At 43.9% G+C, this 17,409-nt stretch overlaps 1 protein-coding gene and 1 long non-coding RNA gene across 2 annotated transcripts in view; one reads left to right on the forward strand and one right to left on the reverse strand.

The window, feature by feature from the left end:
* KLB (klotho beta) overlaps positions 1–15,888 on the forward strand; it is a 43,806-nt gene extending 27,918 nt beyond the window's left edge. Inside the window, exons 3-5 of the mRNA XM_004038563.5 lie at positions 2,870–3,138; positions 10,696–11,839; positions 12,659–15,888. Of these exons, the coding sequence (XP_004038611.1) occupies positions 2,870–3,138; positions 10,696–11,839; positions 12,659–13,044 (1,799 nt within the window). The 3' untranslated portion in view covers positions 13,045–15,888. The remainder of the gene's footprint in view (positions 1–2,869; positions 3,139–10,695; positions 11,840–12,658) is intronic.
* On the reverse strand, positions 7,303–10,852 carry LOC129533089 (uncharacterized). The gene is made up of 2 exons (XR_008679120.2): positions 10,738–10,852; positions 7,303–7,710 (listed from the first exon to the last, which is right to left on the reverse strand). It is a non-coding gene; the product is annotated as an uncharacterized lncRNA (long non-coding RNA).
* Positions 15,889–17,409: the final 1,521 nt, after the last annotated feature.

Raw genomic sequence — 17,409 nt, forward strand, 5'->3', positions numbered from 1 at the left:
CATCTTGGCTCACTGCAACCTCCGCCTCCCGGGTTCAAGTGATTCTCCTGCCTCAGCCTCCCAAGTAGCTGGGATTACAGGTGTCCACCACCACGCCCAGCTAATTTTTGTATTCTTAGTAGAGTTGGGGTCTCACCATGTTGGCCAGGCTGGTCTCAAACTCCTGACCTTAAGTGATCTGCCCGCCTCAGCCTCCCGAAGTGCTGGGATTACAGGCATGAGCCACCATGCCCGGCCTGGCCTTTTGTATTGTCCAATTTTTTTTTTTTTTAATGGAGCCACTCGGTGGCCCAGGCTGGAGTGCAACAGTGCAATCTTGGCTCACTGCAACCTCTGCCTCCTGGGTTCAAGCAATTCTCCTGCTTCAGCCTCCTGAGTAGCTGGGATTACAGGTGCATGCCACCACACCCAGCTAATTTTTTATATTTTGGTAGAGATGGAGTTTCATCATGTTGGCCAGGCTGGTCTCGAGCTCCTGACCTCAAGTGATCCACCCGCCTCAGCCTCCCAAAGCACTGGGATTACAGGCATGAGCCACCGCACCCAGCCTGAAATTTTTTTTTTCTTTACTTTTTGAAACAGAGTTTCACTCTTGTTTCCCAGGCTGGAGTGCAGTGGCGCAATCTCAGCTCACTGCAACCTCCACCTCCCAGGTTCAAGCAATTCTTCTACCTCAGCCTCCCGTGTAGCTGGGATTACAGGTGTCTGCCACCACGCCCAGCTAAGTTTTGTATTTTTAGTAGAGACGGGGGTTCACCATGTTGACCAGGCTGGTCTCGAACTCCTGACCTCAGGTGATCCACCTGCCTCGGCCTCCCAAAGTGCCAGGATTACAGGCATGAGCCACCACACCCAGCCATTGTATTGTCCAATGTTGACAGCACTTTTTTATGTTATTCCCATGTCCTTTTTAAAATAAAAGTTTGAGAACAGAATCCTTTCAGACTAGGGCTACACCCTTAATTGGCAAGAAGATGCTGTTTCATTCCTTATAAAGGACACAGTGCTAAAAGAGGTATGCTTAAAGTTTCCTAACAGTAGTACTTTATTCCAAGATGTTGAAAGTTTTCCTGGAAATTGTGATCTTTATACTCTATTACATGACGGTATGATGAAAAGGTCAGAAGACAAAATGAGTTGTTTCTATTGCTCCCAGAGACTTTTGGCCCCCACTTAGCCCCTCACTCCTTCTCTATTACTCAAGTAGTGACATCTACAGGTGGCTGATAGAAACAACGGAGCAGAAGACAAGCTGAGGTTATGATGGTTCTGTTCCCTGGAGTTGGGCTCTATTTCACTCTCATATTAAGGAATTCTCTGTGGATCTTTCTAAAATTCTGTTGCTCTCTTTAGAAGTCACAAGCCAGGAAGAAAATCCCAGGTGCTGCTGGAGAGAGCCTTCAGGGAGGGTCCTGAGGGAGAGCAAGACCCTGCCGCCCCAAGTTGCAGGAAGGAACAGCATGGAACCGAGCCACGCCCAGCTACGGGCCATGCACATGGGGGCCAAGGCTGAGGGCTCTGCCTACAGGGTCTGGGTCAAATGCCATGCTCTTGGGCAGAAGGGGTGTCCATTCCCCAGGTGTTACCATTCCACCTTTCCTTAGGAACCTACAACAGCTATAGACTAGAACCAGGGCCTGTTAAACATATTTATCTTCTTGGAAACTCTTGGCTTGGACTTTCCTCATTTTAGGAAAATAATGTCAGTGACAAAAATCCCCAAAATGCAGAGATGAGGAGGCATTTCTATGAGAGAAGTGAAATCTTTTAAGAAAGAAAAAAGGATTCAGGGCTAATTTGGGTATTTGTTGTTTGGACTGCTGCTGTTGATTTTCTTTTCTCTTTTCTCTTTTTTTTTTTTTTTTTTCCTGAGATGGAGTTTTGCTCTTGTTACCCAGGCTGGAGTGCAATGGTACAATCTTGGCTCACTGCAATCTCCACCTCCTGTGTTCAAGCGATTCTCCTGCCTCAGCCTCCCAAGTAGCTGGGATTACAGATGCCCACCACCATCCCCAGCTAATTTTTGTATTTTTAGTAGAGACAAGGCTTCACTATGTTGCCCAGGCTGGTCTTGAACTCCTGACCTCAGGTGATCCACCCACCTCAGCCTCCCAAAGTGCTGGGATTACAGGCATGAGCCACTGCGCCCCGCCTGTTGATTTTCATTTCATTTTTACACAATTCCTACAAGTTACTGAATCAGAGTTTTAAAGCTAGAAAGGTCCTTAGAGATCCTATTTTCCAATCTTTTTTGTTTAAAAATGAGGAAACTGAGGCCAAGAAATTTGCCCAATAGCATGCTCCCTGGAGCATAGCAGGGTAAGCTCCTCAGCCCCCTGCTCTTTAGCCCAGCCAGTTCCCATTCTCTTACATCACTTTTCTTCTTTTACCTCCTTATGTCTACATTCATTTACGTTAATTCTAAAAGCAGCTTTTTTTTTTAACTCCTTGAAGGATAGTTTCCTAGAATTAATAGCTTATCCACAAATAAGAACCAACTCAAACTTGAAATAAGAAACTCTTGGTCATGAGCACACATATGCATTGGTCCCAAAGAGTTCTGGAAATTACCATGCCCTCTGACACAGATTTGCACACCAAGTCTCAGGAGTATTTAAGGTGTGATCCTTTAACAGTGACATACACTTGTTCCAAGTGGGAGTGGGGGGATCAGGAGATACCAGTCTGGATGATAGTAATTGCCACTTTTGAAGTATAAACATGAATTTTCTATTTGATACAGCAGACCTGAAAATTAGGGGAAAGGTTCGTTTTACAATATGCTGTCCTCTGGCATGTTAGTGAAATTGTAAACATGAACTAGAATGTTTAGGCCTCTGAACATCTCTGCTTTCTTTTCTCTGTGCAGCAATAAGGTTAGATGAAATACGAGTGTTTGGTTATACTGCCTGGTCTCTCCTGGATGGCTTTGAATGGCAGGATGCTTACACCATCCGCCGAGGATTATTTTATGTGGATTTTAACAGTAAACAGAAAGAGCGGAAACCTAAGTCTTCAGCACACTACTACAAACAGATCATACGAGAAAATGGTTTTTCTTTAAAAGAGTCCACGCCAGATGTGCAGGGCCAGTTTCCCTGTGACTTCTCCTGGGGTGTCACTGAATCTGTTCTTAAGGTAAGTGGTTACTTCCAAATTAACCATAAACTGGGAAAAACAGCACACACTATTTCATTTACTCAATGACAGCTAAGAGATAGCTGTCAGACAATATCAAATACCACAATTGTATGGAGGTTATGAAGGAGAGCTAGGGAAAGAGAAGGGAGAAAAAAGAAGGAAATAAATGCTGAGAGCCTTTCATGGGCCAGAACTCATAATTGGTGATGGAGATGGAGAGGTGAAGAGGCTGCCCTCAAGGAGCATACAGTCTAGAGGGAACTTACTGTCATTTCTGTGTCAGGTTTTTGTTATAATAGTAATGTCAAAATGATAGGAAATTTGTTTTCAGATTTTTGTTTTGCCAAAAGCAAATTATTAGCAGCACCTTGTTTAACTGATTCTTGCTGTTTCGCAGAGTTGGGTAATTTGCCTTCTGAGGTCTCTATATCCCAGTGGAGCCTCCTCACACATCTCATTCCTCACCCCCTTAAGCTGTCCTCAAAAGTCACCTTCTCCATAAGGCTTCCCTCCACTCCAAAAACCATCCTCCTATCACTTCTCTTCCTCTTTTCCTGCTTTTCTATAGCGTACTCGCCACCACCTGACATACTATGTGCTTTCCACATTTTCCATACTTATCACCTGTCTTCCCCTACTAGAATGCAAGCTGCATAAGAGCAAAAATGTCTGAGGCTTTGATGCCTGCTACATGCCTCACTAGGGCAGTGCTGGGCACATGGCAGGTGCTTATCCTTTAGAACCAGGTGAATGAATGAGCTCATCTTTTAGTTGTTATTATTATTATTAACTATGCTACCTGGAAATCAAGAAATCACCTTTTAGAGCCAGGTGAGACCTTAGAGACCTCCCATTCCAAATCCTTCATTTTATGGGGGGAGGAAAGTGAGACCTATCAACTTGCTAACAAGTGCTGGCAGAACTGTTAACATACTGTCTTCAAGCTTCCACATGCACAGTGATTTAACTGCTGTATGTATGCACATTCTCTCTACTTCATCTTTTTTTTTTTTTTTTTTTTTGAGACAGGATCTTGCTCTGTCACCCAGACTGGAGTGCAGTGGCACAATCACAGCTCACTGTAGCCTCAATCTCCTGGCCTCAAGTGATCGTCCCACCTCAAACTTGAACTGACACTACAGGTTCACACCACTATGCCCAGCTAATTTTTTTATTTTTTTGTACAGACAGAGTCTTACTATGTTGCCCAGAGTGGTCTGGAGCTCCTGGGCTCAAACACACAGCCTTCCTCAGCCTCCCAAAGTACTGGGGTTGCAGGTGCAAGCCACTGCATCCAACCTACTTAATCTTGAAACCCTCATCTTACAGGCAAGGCAACTAAAGTTTAAGGGGGTTACATAACTTGCCCAAGTTACCTAGGTCTGTCTTCCAACCACTATGCTTTAAGACTTCACAATACCACACCACACTATTGCATTGTTTTTGTTGTTGTTGTTGTTGTTGTTGTTGTTGTTGTTGTTGTTGTTTTGAGACAGAGTCTCGCTCTGTTGCCCAGGCTGAAGTGCAGCGGTGCGATTTTGGCTCACTGTAACCTCTGCCTCCCCAGTTCAAGTGATTCTCCTGCCTCAGCCTCCCAAGTAGCTGGGATTACAGGCACCTGCCACCATGCCTGGCAAATTTTTCTTTTTTTTTTTGGAGACGGAGTTTCATTCTTGTTGCTTGTCGCCCAGGCTGGAGTGCAATGGTGCGATCTTGGCTCACTGCAACCTTCGCCTCCTGGGTTCAAGCAATTGTCCTGTCCCAGCCTCTCAAGTAGCTGGGACTACAGGCGTGTGCCACCACTCCCGGCTAATTTTTGTATCATTAGTAGAGACGGGGTTTCACCATGTTGGCCAAACTGGCTTCGAAATCCTGACCTCAGGTTATCCACTCACCCCGGCCTCCCAAAGTGCTGGGATTACAGGCATGAGCCACCACGCCCAGCCAAATTTTTGTATTTTTAGTAGAAACAGGGTTTCACCAAGTTGGCCAGGCTGGTCTTGAGCTCCTGACCTCAGGTGATCAACCCGCCTCGGCCTCCCAAAGTGCTGGGATTACAGGTGTTAGCCACCGTGCCCAGCTGTGAATATTTATTTATTTGAAATAGAGTCTCACTCTGTCTTCCAGGCTGGAGTGCAGTGGTGTGATCTCAGCTCACTGCAGTCTGCCTCCTGAATTCAAGCGATTCTCCTGCCTCTGCCTCCAAAGTAGCTGGGATTACAGGTGCCTGTCACCATGCCCAGCTAATTTTTGTATTTTTAGTAGAGATGGGGTTTCACTATGTTGGCCAGACTGGTCTCAAACTCTTGGCCTCAAGCAATCTGTCTGCCTTAGACTCGCAAAATGCTGGGATTACAGGCGTGAGGCACTGCACCCAGCTCTCTGTGGATATTTAAACAAGACTTTAGCAAGAGCTCAGGGTGATTAAAGGGGGAAAGGTATAGAGAGCAGAATAAACAGTGTCTCATCTTCAGCTTGTGTCCCCTCCAGAGCCAGTTCCTACCTCTTCCTTCACATGGCAGAGGCAGGAGAGTTCAATATTATTCATATTCAAATTTTGCTAAGTGCTCCAAAAATGTCTTTTTCCCTATCACTTTAATTGGGTTTATATATTTCAAAATTCCAGACCTAGCAAAGACTCCAGGAGATATAAGAGTTTCTTTGCCTGCCTGTATGGGAGACCCAACCTACAAGATCCTGCTTCAGCTAAAACCCACCTGTTCCTCAGATACTGTGAATGTCTGCCCCTTCTACATTTCAGAGCAAGAATTGATCATGAGGTCAGGAAAAGCAGTTCTGTGATCTGTCAGGTCTGGGTTTCATATTCATCTCTGGAGCCCAGCAAGGAGCCAGGTTCACTTGAACCACTTGGATTAAGAATGAGGATAAGGCTGATCTGAGTGCGGTGGTGTTTACAACTTATTGGTTACAACCAGTTACAGATTTCTGTTCCTTCTCTACTCCCACTGCTTCATTTGGTTAGCCCAAACATAAATAAATAAATAAATAAATAAAGATGAATGGTTTGCCAAGAAAAATTACGGTGCTTTTTGAAAAATCAGCCAATAAATATATGGATAGACACTGTGTACACAGAAAACTAGATGTCCTCTATAGGGAGACTGATAAAATTAAAGTAATACTTGAAAAATATTACTAAGCCAGACCGGGCATGGTGACTAACTCCTGTAATCCCAGCACTTTGGGAGGCCAAGGTGGGAGGATCACTTGAGCTCAGGAGTTTGAGACCAGCCTGGCCATTATGGCAAAACCCTGTCTCTACAAAAAAAACTGGGTGTGGTGGCGTGGGCCTGTAATTCCATCTATAATTCCATCTACTCAGGAGGCTGAGGCAGGAGAATCGCTTGAGCATGGGAGTAAGGTTGCAGTGAGCTGTGATCGTGCCACAGCACTCCAGCCTGGGCAACAGAGCAAGACCCTGTCTCAAAAAAAAAAATTACTAAGCCTAACTTTGCACATTTCTATCTTATTTTCCCTAGCCTCTTAGCATTCTTTTCTCCTCTAACATTTTATTTTGAAAAATTTCAAACATACAATAGAAATGCATATTCCCTTCATCAAGACTGACTGACTGTTAACATGCTGCCATATTTGTTTCAACTCTGCCTCTCTCCCCCTTTTTTTTTTTTTGAGACAGAGCCTTGCTCTATCACCCAAGCTGGAGTGCAATGGCGCGATCCCAGCTTACTGCAACCTCTGCCTCCCGGGTTCAAGAGATTCCCCTGCCTCAGCCTTCCAAGTAGCTGGGATTACAGGTGCCCCCCACCATGCCCAGCTAATTTTTTGTATTTTTAGTAGAGATGGGGTTTCACTATTTTGGCCAGGCTGCTCTCGAACTCCTGAACTCGTGATCCACCCACCTCAGCCTCCCAAAGTGCTGGGATTACAGGCATGAGCCACTGCACCCGGCCCCTGCCTCTCTGTTTTATAAACTTTTGATAAATTGCGGACATCATTACACTCCACCCCAAAATATCTCAGCATGTATCTCCTAAGAACAGGACATTCTTATTATGATTCTCAGGAAATTTAACACTGATTCAACGCTATCTAAAATACAATCCATATTCAATTTTTTTAATGTTCCAAAAATATCCTTTATAGATTAAAAAAATCTTTGATTAAGAATGCAAGCAAAGATCAAACGTTGGTTGTCATGTATTGTTAGCTTCCTTTAATTCAGGACAATCACCTCATGGCATTGACGTGTTTGAAGGGTCCAGGCCAACTGCTTGTAGATTTCTCTGGTTGTTCTTCTGAGTCTAATGACTCAGTTAACCATTTCTGGAAATAATACTACATAGATGATGTGCCTTTGTATCATATCAGGAGGTAAATGATGTCAATTTGTTTCATTACTGAAGATATTACTGTGGTTGAAGTAGTATTACCAGATTTCTTGATTAAGGTGGCATTCGTGGCTAGGCACACTTGTTCACTCCTGTAATCCCAGCACTTTGAGAGGCCGATGTGGGTAGATCACTTGAGCCCAGGTGGTCGAGGATGCAGTCTAGTGTGGGCGACAGAGCAAGACCCTGTCCCTCCTCCCTACTCCCCCCAAAAAAAAGAAAAAAGAAAAAAAAGGTGATATGTGCCATATGGTAACTTTTCCATTTTTAATTAAGAAGTAATCTGATGCTGGCCAGGCTCAATGTCTCACACCTGTAATCCTAGCACTTTGGGAGGCCGAGGTGGGCGTATCACTTGACGTCAGGACCTGTCTGGCCTGTCAGGACCAGCCTGGCCAACGTGGCAAAATCCTGTCTCTACAAAAAAAAAAAAAAAAAAAAAAAAAAAAATTAGCCAGGCAGGGTGGCATGGGCTTGTAATCCCAGCTACTTGGGAGGCAGAGGCAGAAGAATCACTTGAACCTCAGAGACGGAGGTTGCAGTGAGCCAAGATCGCACCATTGCATTCCAGCCTGGGCAACAGAGTGAGACTTTGTCTAAAAAAAGAAAAAAGAAGAAATCTGATGTTGATACTTGGGACTCTATGAATATCCTATTCCTCAACAACATTTCACTCCATGGTTTTAACATTCTTTCATGAACCGGGCCGGGCACAGTGGCTCACCTGTAATCCCAGCACTTTGGGAGGCCGAGGTGGGTGGATCACTTGAGGTCATGAGTTCAAGACCAGCCTGGCCAACATGGTGAAGCCCCATCTCTAATAAAAATACAAAAACTAGCCAGGCGTGGTGGCGGGCATCTGTAATCCCAGCTACTCAGGAGGCTGAGGCAGGAGAATCGCTTGAACCCGGGGGGCGGAGGTTTCAGTGAGCCAAGATCGCGCCATTGCACTCCAGCCTGGGCGACAAGAACAAAACTCCGTCTCAAATAAACAAACAAACAAACAAACATTCTTTCATGAACCTTGCCTTAATCATTACTTTGTAGATTGCAAAATGGTAAATTTCTAATCGGATTATTCCCTCTACATTTATTAGCTGGATTCTCTTAAAATTGATGTTTTATAATTCATTATTGTCACTATGATATTGTTCCTTTTGATGCTCAAGTTCTTTCAGATTTAGTCAATGGGACCCCCTCAAGCTGTTTCTGTCTTTTCCACATTTCCCTTTCAGTTTTTAAGCACTTTCTTATTTTCTGGCACAAGATGCCCACCTTCATCTCATTCTTCTCCTGGAAAAAGCCATTTCTCCAAGGAGTACAAGGTCCTTTTGGTGGGGAATAGGATTTTAGAAACAAGCTCTGGGAGCTGGAGTTGGGATTGGGATGCATCATCTTTAACTAGAAAATTAACCTCTTAGCAGACTAATCATACACACTTGCTGAGATTAACGCTTTCTGAAGGTTTTTAACGTAAGACATTGTTATTTGATCTTGCCTTGCCCCATAGCAAGACTGCCTTTTATAAACATCCTTTCAATACCATGATGTTCTGAGTTTTCAAAACACTAAAACTGGCCATCTAGGCTAGGAGGATTTTACTCAAATAATGAATTATATACAGATTTAACTTCATGCTCACATGATCAATGTTCTCTTAGTTTAATGTTCTAGATAACTGGTTGGCAGATGGCAAATGGGCAGTGATATGGTTTTGTAATTAAACTATGAAAGATGACACATGAAAAAACAATTAGAGGGAAAATATTTACCAAAGGTTAATTATAGTTTTTTCCTGGTGTATTTAAATTCTGTCATGAGGGGAAAAAGAAGTACTTTAAAACAAGTACTTAACTTTTACTTTCCCTTATTAATCTTGAATTTGGGAATGTTTTTCTTAAGGGCTTTGTTTTAGTTTGGACTCAAGGGCCTAGCAGGCAATTATTGGCACTAGGGAAAATGAAAGCCAAGTCATGACTACATTGTGTTTGTATAGCCCTTTAGAGTTCCCAGAGCACCTTCCCAGAGTCACTGAGTCCTCACAGCACACCTGTGAGGTGGGTGCGATTACTCCGTCACTATATAGTTGCCAAGCCTGAGTTTCAAAGGGGCAGAACTAGAACAGGAGTCCAGGGCTCTCTCCTTCGTGGAGAGACACAGAATGAGACTCTGTCAGATCCAAGTGTCAACCTTGGGAGTTTCTAGGGATAGTCTACTGTCCTTTCCACCCATAACCCAAGTGCCTTGCATAGAAAATGTGTCAGCATTCTGTTGGATGAATAAATGCTATGTTCTCACAGGTACATGGGTCGGGGAGACATGATGGATGCAAATATGTTATCACTTGGACTTTTCTTTTCTTTTTTTTTTTTCTTTTGAGATGGAGTTTTTGCTCTTGTTGCCGAGGCTGGAGTGCAATGGCATGATCTCGGCTCACTGCAACCTTCGCCTCCTGCGTTCAAGAGATTCTCCTGCCTCAGCCTCCAGAGTAGCTGGGATTACAAGCATGCGCTTCCACGCCTGGCTAATCTTGTATTTTTTTTTTTTTTTTCTTAGTAGAGACGGTGTTTCTCCATGTTGGTCAGGCTGGTCTCAAACTCCCAACTTCAGGTGATCTGCCCACCTTGGCCTCCCAAACTGCTAGGATTACAGGCATGAGCCACCGCGCCCGGCCTGGATTTTTTAAATACAAGTTAGAAATTTGCATTCAGCAAAAGCAAGGGGTCATTGCCTACCCCATCGCACCAGCCTTTTTAAGGAATTGTGCCTGGGGTCAACCTCCTCTTCTCAGTGAAATCTCTACAACAGGAATTTCAACTTTGTCTTCAATTTATGGCAGGGTTTAGAATCTCTTTTGTAATTGCTTTTAACTGAGTGTACCAAGCCAATTTCCTGATGCATTTGAACAGAATCACATCAAACCCCACCATATATAACCTAGGGTTTAAAGTTAAATGAACTGGAAAATGGCTTCCCAGTGTTTTCTCAAACAACTTGTTTTCCAAGCCAGGGCCTGGGTGTGGCTCCTCCTCTGTTTTCTGGTCTCCTTGGGAGATTTCAAGGGCTGGAAGAAGCCTGGCGTGGTGGCCTGTAATCCCAGCACTTTGGGAGGCAGAGGTAGGCAGATCACTTGAGCCTCCGTCTGCCAGCGCATGCTTGACCTGAATGAGCTTGTTTTTCACAGCCCGAGTCTGTGGCTTCGTCCCCACAGTTCAGCGATCCTCACCTGTACGTGTGGAACGCCACTGGCAACAGACTGTTGCACCGAGTGGAAGGGGTGAGGCTGAAAACACGACCCGCTCAATGCACAGATTTTGTAAACATCAAAAAACAACTTGAGATGTTGGCAAGAATGAAAGTCACCCACTACCGGTTTGCTCTGGATTGGGCCTCGGTCCTTCCCACTGGCAACCTGTCCGCGGTGAACCGACAGGCCCTGAGGTACTACAGGTGCGTGGTCAGTGAGGGGCTGAAGCTTGGCATCTCCGCGATGGTCACCCTGTATTATCCGACCCACGCCCACCTAGGCCTCCCCGAGCCTCTGTTGCATGCCGACGGGTGGCTGAACCCATCGACGGCCGAGGCCTTCCAGGCCTACGCTGGGCTGTGCTTCCAGGAGCTGGGAGACCTGGTGAAGCTCTGGATCACCATCAACGAGCCTAACCGGCTAAGTGACATCTACAACCGCTCTGGCAACGACACCTACGGGGCGGCGCACAACCTGCTGGTGGCCCACGCCCTGGCCTGGCGCCTCTACGACCGGCAGTTCAGGCCGTCACAGCGCGGGGCCGTGTCGCTGTCGCTGCACGCGGACTGGGCGGAACCCGCCAACCCCTATGCTGACTCGCACTGGAGGGCGGCCGAGCGCTTCCTGCAGTTCGAGATCGCCTGGTTCGCCGAGCCGCTCTTCAAGACCGGGGACTACCCCGCGGCCATGAGGGAATATGTCGCCTCCAAGCACCGACGGGGGCTTTCCAGCTCGGCGCTGCCGCGCCTCACCGAGGCCGAGAGGAGGCTGCTCAAGGGCACGGTCGACTTCTGCGCGCTCAACCACTTCACCACTAGGTTCGTGATGCACGAGCAGCTGGCCGGCAGCCGCTACGACTCGGACAGGGACATCCAGTTTCTGCAGGACATCACCCGCCTGAGCTCCCCCACGCGCCTGGCTGTGATTCCCTGGGGGGTGCGCAAGCTGCTGCAGTGGGTCCGGAGGAACTACGGCGACATGGACATTTACATCACCGCCAGTGGCATCGACGACCAGGCTCTGGAGGATGACCGGCTCCGGAAGTACTACGTAGGGAAGTACCTTCAGGAGGTGCTGAAAGGTAAGGGCGGGGCCCCTTCAGACACAGGGCAGAGCGAGATTCCTGTTACCTGACAAGAACAAAGAATGGGAGCAGCAGGCTGGTGCCTGACAGCATCCAATTTGTGGCACCCAAGTCCTGTCAATTGAATTTTGTCCTGAAAACTGGCCTATGGGATTTTTGAAAAAATTTTAAAATCATAAAAGTAACACACACCAATTATAGAAAACTGGGCACGTGGAGAAGTTTTTAAAAAATCACCTGAAATCTCACTCCCCAGGATAAACAGTCACTATTTTGGGTTACTTATTTTCAGCATGCTTGCTAAGCTTTAAAAAAATGTTTGTGGGTAAGTAAGTGTATAAATTTATGGGATGCATGAAATGTTTCGATACAAGCATGCAATGTGAAATAACCACATCATGGTAGCCTAAGCGAGTGAGAGTGAGTGAGTGGGTAAAACCAACTGTGATTCCTGGGCTGCACCAAGAGCACATCTGAGGTTCACAATGAGGCCAAACAGGCAACGTTTTTCTGCTTGTGACCCTTTAAACAAAAGTGACAACCTTCATTGCTCTGCTCCTTAAATTTGCTTTTTCCTCCAAGAGTTTTTGGATGATTTATGGATCAAGTTTCACTACAAATTTGTAAGAATTAAACATATTTTCACCTTCTCCTTTACATAGATCATAAAAGAATAAATGTCAAAAAAAACCTCTAATAAAAATCACTACCTTTATTATGGGCATAATTTTAGCTTGTTTCAATGAAAACTAAATTCTTCCTCAAAGATGCTTCATAGTCCATTTGTGATTAATGTTAATTTCTTATCTTTTTCAGCATACCTGATTGATAAAGTCAGAATCAAAGGCTATTATGCATTCAAACTGGCTGAAGAGAAATCTAAACCCAGATTTGGATTCTTCACATCTGATTTTAAAGCTAAATCCTCAATACAATTTTACAACAAAGTGATCAGCAGCAGGGGCTTCCCTTTTGAGAACAGTAGTTCTAGATGCAGTCAGACCCAAGAAAATACAGAGTGCACTGTCTGCTTATTCCTTGTGCAGAAGAAACCATTGATATTCCTGGGTTGTTGCTTCTTCTCCACCCTGGTTCTACTCTTATCAATTGCCATTTTTCACAGGCAGAAGAGAAGAAAGTTTTGGAAAGCAAAAAACTTACAACACATACCATTAAAGAAAGGCAAGAGAGTTCTTAGCTAAACTGATCTGTCTGCATGATAGACAGTTTAAAAATTCATCCCAGTTCCATATGCTGGTAACTTACAGGAGATATACCTGTATTATAGAAAGACAATCTGAGATACAGCTGTAACCAAGGTGATGACAATTGTCTCTGCTGTGTGGTTCAAAGAACATTCCCTTAGGTGTTGATATCAGTGAACTCAGTTCTTGGATGTAAACATAAAGGCTTCATCCTGACAGTAAGCTATGAGGATTACATGCTACATTGCTTCTTAAAGTTTGATCAACTGTATTCCATCATTCTGCTCTAGCTTTCATCTCTACCAATAGCTACTTGTGGTACAATAAATTATTTTTAAAAAGTAAAACTCTGGGCTGGGCGCTGTGGCTCACACCTGTAATCTCAGCACTTTGGGAGGCCAAGGCGGGGAGATCACCTGAGGTGAGGAGTTTGAGACCAGCCTGGCCAACATGGTGAAACCATGTCTCTACTAAAAATACAAAAAATTAGCCAGGCGTGGTGACAGTGGTGCCTGTAATCCCAGCTACTTGGGAGGCTGAGGCAGAACTGTTTGAACCCAGGAAACAGAGGTTGCAGTAAGCCAAAATTGCGCCACTGCTCTCCAGCCTAGGCGACAACAGCAAGACTCTGTGTCCAAAAAAAAAAAAAAGCAAAAGCAAAACTTTGTTTTGTTAGACTCTACAGCAGAGATTTAACACTCTTCTTTAAACTGGATAGTCAGTGATAGATAATATATATTCTGTCACTGGTGCTTTCTCTTTTAGGTCAGGGTGGTTCTAAAATGGAAAGAAAACACAATAGGGTAAGTAGTGCTTGTCTAAGCCAGTTACAACACAGACTCTTAAAGAGGATCAAGCCCTTCCTTTTTCTAACAACAACAAAAAATCACCTATAGAATATCTAATTTGTGATCTTTTACTAGATCTTTTTTAAAATAATGTAATTTCCGGCCAGGCACGGTGGCACCGCCTGTAATCCCAGCACTTTGGGAGGCCAAGGCGGGTGGATCACCTGAGGTTAGGAGTTCGAGACTAGCCTGGCCAACATGGCAAAACCCCATCTCTACTAAAAATACAAAAGTTAGCCGGGCATGGTGGTGGGCACCTGTAATCCCAGCTACTCAGGAGGCTGAGGCAGGAGAATCGCTTGAACCCAAGAGGCAGAGGTTGCAGTGAGCCAAGATCATGCCATTGCACTCCAGCCTGGGGGACAGAGCAAGACTGTCTCTCAAAATAAAAAATAATAATAAAAATAAAAGTAATTTCCAAAACCTCATCTCATGGAAAGATCACAGGATGAAGGAAAGCTAGACTCAACTCTGTGAATAGAAGTTGCTATACTGTAAGTAAAGCAACAATTCAGAATACTGAATTGAGTTTAAATTGTTTTATACAGCACCCTTTTGGGCTAGGGTTAATTACTAGATCTGACTTGGATAATCTGACATTTTGGGAAATGAACTCTGTTCTTGAGACTTGTTCAGTGTATTTTAAACATCTGAGGAAGAAAAATATGCACCTATTTATACCTATTCTTTCTTTAGGTCAACATTTAACACCCACTGCACACATTAATTTGTCCTTGTCTGCTCACTCCAGCAATTTAGACCTTAACAGTCACAAGAGATGTTCTTCTGTTACAAAGCCTTAGGAAATTAAGGCAGTTTTGATTATATTCTAGGTCCACCTACGTCTGAAGCTAAATTCAGTATCTAACTGCTAATGAACAAGTTTCCAAAATACTGTAAAAAGAAAATACAATTAGTCAATTTGAGTAAATGCAAACATGATGAGAAATCTATTTGCTATTTGGCCTGGCAAACGGGAACAGTAAAATTCTGCTTTACTCTTCTGTAGTCTCCTTGCCCCAGCTGCACCCAGTACCCCAAACTTGGCAATTTTGAGGTATGATTTTCAAGGAATTTTTTTAGTATTAATATCTCCCTCTGAGAACTATGTACCTAAGGTTATGCATACAACTAGTCAATTCTGTTTTTATTACTCTAACTATGTATAAACAGTAAGTCATTTAAAACAATCACTTGGCTGGGTTTTTTCCCCTTTGTGCCACATCGATTCACCCTGACCCAAGAACTCCAGGGAAAATTCTTTAATGTCAGCTGGGCAATTCATTAACCTCTCTTTAACATCAAGGTCTTGGGGGAAAAAAAAAAAAAAGGTCAGCCACAGGAATAACAAAAACCTGGAATTTATCTTTCAGGTTTTGCTTTCTCTTTCTCACTGTTTAAAGTATCTCGTACTCACAGTTCACAAATCTATTAACCTTCACTGTCTCTTTCACATTAAGAGCTTATGCTTAAAGCATGCCCCCCTTTCCTAACTTGCTGGTTTACCATAAACTCCCCTAAATAATAAAATTCCTAACCCAGTACTGAGAGTCCTCCTTCTCTGCCACTTGGGCATTATTTTACTAGTTTTTAAGCCATCATCGCACAAGAATCCAAAAACCCTTAAATTTTTTAACCACTGGCAAATATGTACAGCAAATTAGGTTAAGCATTTAATCTGGCTCATGCTCTATCATACTAAAGATTCAGGTTTATCATAAACTCCTTAAAAACCATCAAAGGTCAACCAGAAACTGATAGCTCTTGAAAGGAGCAAACAGGTAAGATCTTTGGAGTTTAAGCTTTTCTGAGATGTGTTGTGAAAAATCTAACGTGTTTATTGTATATTCAATGTAACAACCTGGAGAATCACAACTATATTTAAAGAGCCTCTGGAAAATGAGGCCAGTACAGTGTGACTGCATGTTTAATTTTCAATGTAATTTATTCCAAATAAACTGGTTCATGCTGACCACTTGTATTCAACTAACAACCTGGTCAATTTTAAGAACTGTTGAATGTGAAAGGGTTTGGCATTGTAAATGGGCTCTGCCCCAAGACCGCCTCCCCTGAATCCCTTTCTGCCTAGTTGTGCACCAACTTGGTATGTTACTTCTGGGTATATTTTCTCAAAAAATGTGGCTCACACCTGTAACCCCAGCACTTCGGGAGGCCAAGGTGGGCGGATTGCTTGATTCCAGGAGTTTGAGACCAGCTTGGGCAACGTGGCAAAACCCTCTCTACAAAAAATTAGCCAGGCATGGTGGCACGTATTTGTGGTCCCAGCTACACAGAAGGCTGAGGTGGGAGGACTGCTTGAGCCTGGGAGACAGAGGTTGCAATGAACCAAGATCACGCCACCGCACTCCAACCTGGGTGACAGAGACCCCGTCTCAAAAATATGTGGACACCTACATCTAAAAATTGCAAAAATAGTGCACAAGTGCTTAGCCATAGTAGACACAGAAGAATTAAGTTTTCCCTGGAGAACTAGGCTCATTTGTTATACCCAAGTTATTAAAAAAAAAAAAAAATCACTGTTTAGCTAGTCTCTTAAGTTACCTTACGAAGGTCAGACCCAGCATGCCAGTCCATTTCATGCTCAAAGAAATCTCATTTACTCCCACAGCAGCTACTCCCCATAAGCTGATCCTCTCATGAGCATCTCCACCCCACTAGAATATTGCCACTTGGAAATTTCTCCCACAAGCCTCATACTGTTTTGAAATCCTGTCAATAACTTCCTAAAATCTCTCTTCCAGTCCCACTGCTATTACTGAGTTCCTTGGCAATCCAGGAAACAGCTACATGCCATTGTTCTGGTAGCTGGAATACACCAGAGTACAAAATTACCTCCTTGTGAAGGTTACATCCTAGCAGAAAAAAGCACATCATCAATACACAACAAATTGTAAATATTAAAATTACAAATGCTATGGACAAAAACAAGTGGAGAAGGGTAACGAGACAGTAGGACAAGCTTAAGGAGCGGGTCTACTATTTTTAATAGGGTGGTCAAGGCAGGATTCACTGAATAGACCTGAAGGTAAGTGAAATTAGCCACACAGCTCAGCTGAGAGCATTCCAAAGGGAAAAAGACAACTTAAATGCTTAATGACAGAGTGCTTGGTATAGAGGATTAGCCAGGTCAATTCAGCTATAGTGCGTAAGTCAGAAAAATTGAGTTAAAAATGGCTGCAGGTACAATGGGGAAGCTATTTTAAAAAGAAAAAAGGGAAAAAAAAACCTGTTGCAGGATTTGAAACAGTGCTATAATCCATTTCAAAATCAGTACCCTGGCTGATGCTGAAAATAGACAGGAGAGGAAGATGACCAGTTAAGACTGTCACAGTAATCCAGGTGAAATTCCCAGGTCTTTGTTTCATTTTCTACATTGTAAGAAATTTGTATCTAACAGACCCATATTTCCCAACCTTTCCAGGATGTGATCTTACTTCACGTTGATCCCATTCATCGCCTACAACCCCAACCCCGTTATTTCTGAGCAAATCCT

This window comes from Gorilla gorilla, chromosome 3 (assembly GCF_029281585.2).
Source record: "Gorilla gorilla gorilla isolate KB3781 chromosome 3, NHGRI_mGorGor1-v2.1_pri, whole genome shotgun sequence".
Taxonomy (NCBI): domain Eukaryota; kingdom Metazoa; phylum Chordata; class Mammalia; order Primates; family Hominidae; genus Gorilla; species Gorilla gorilla.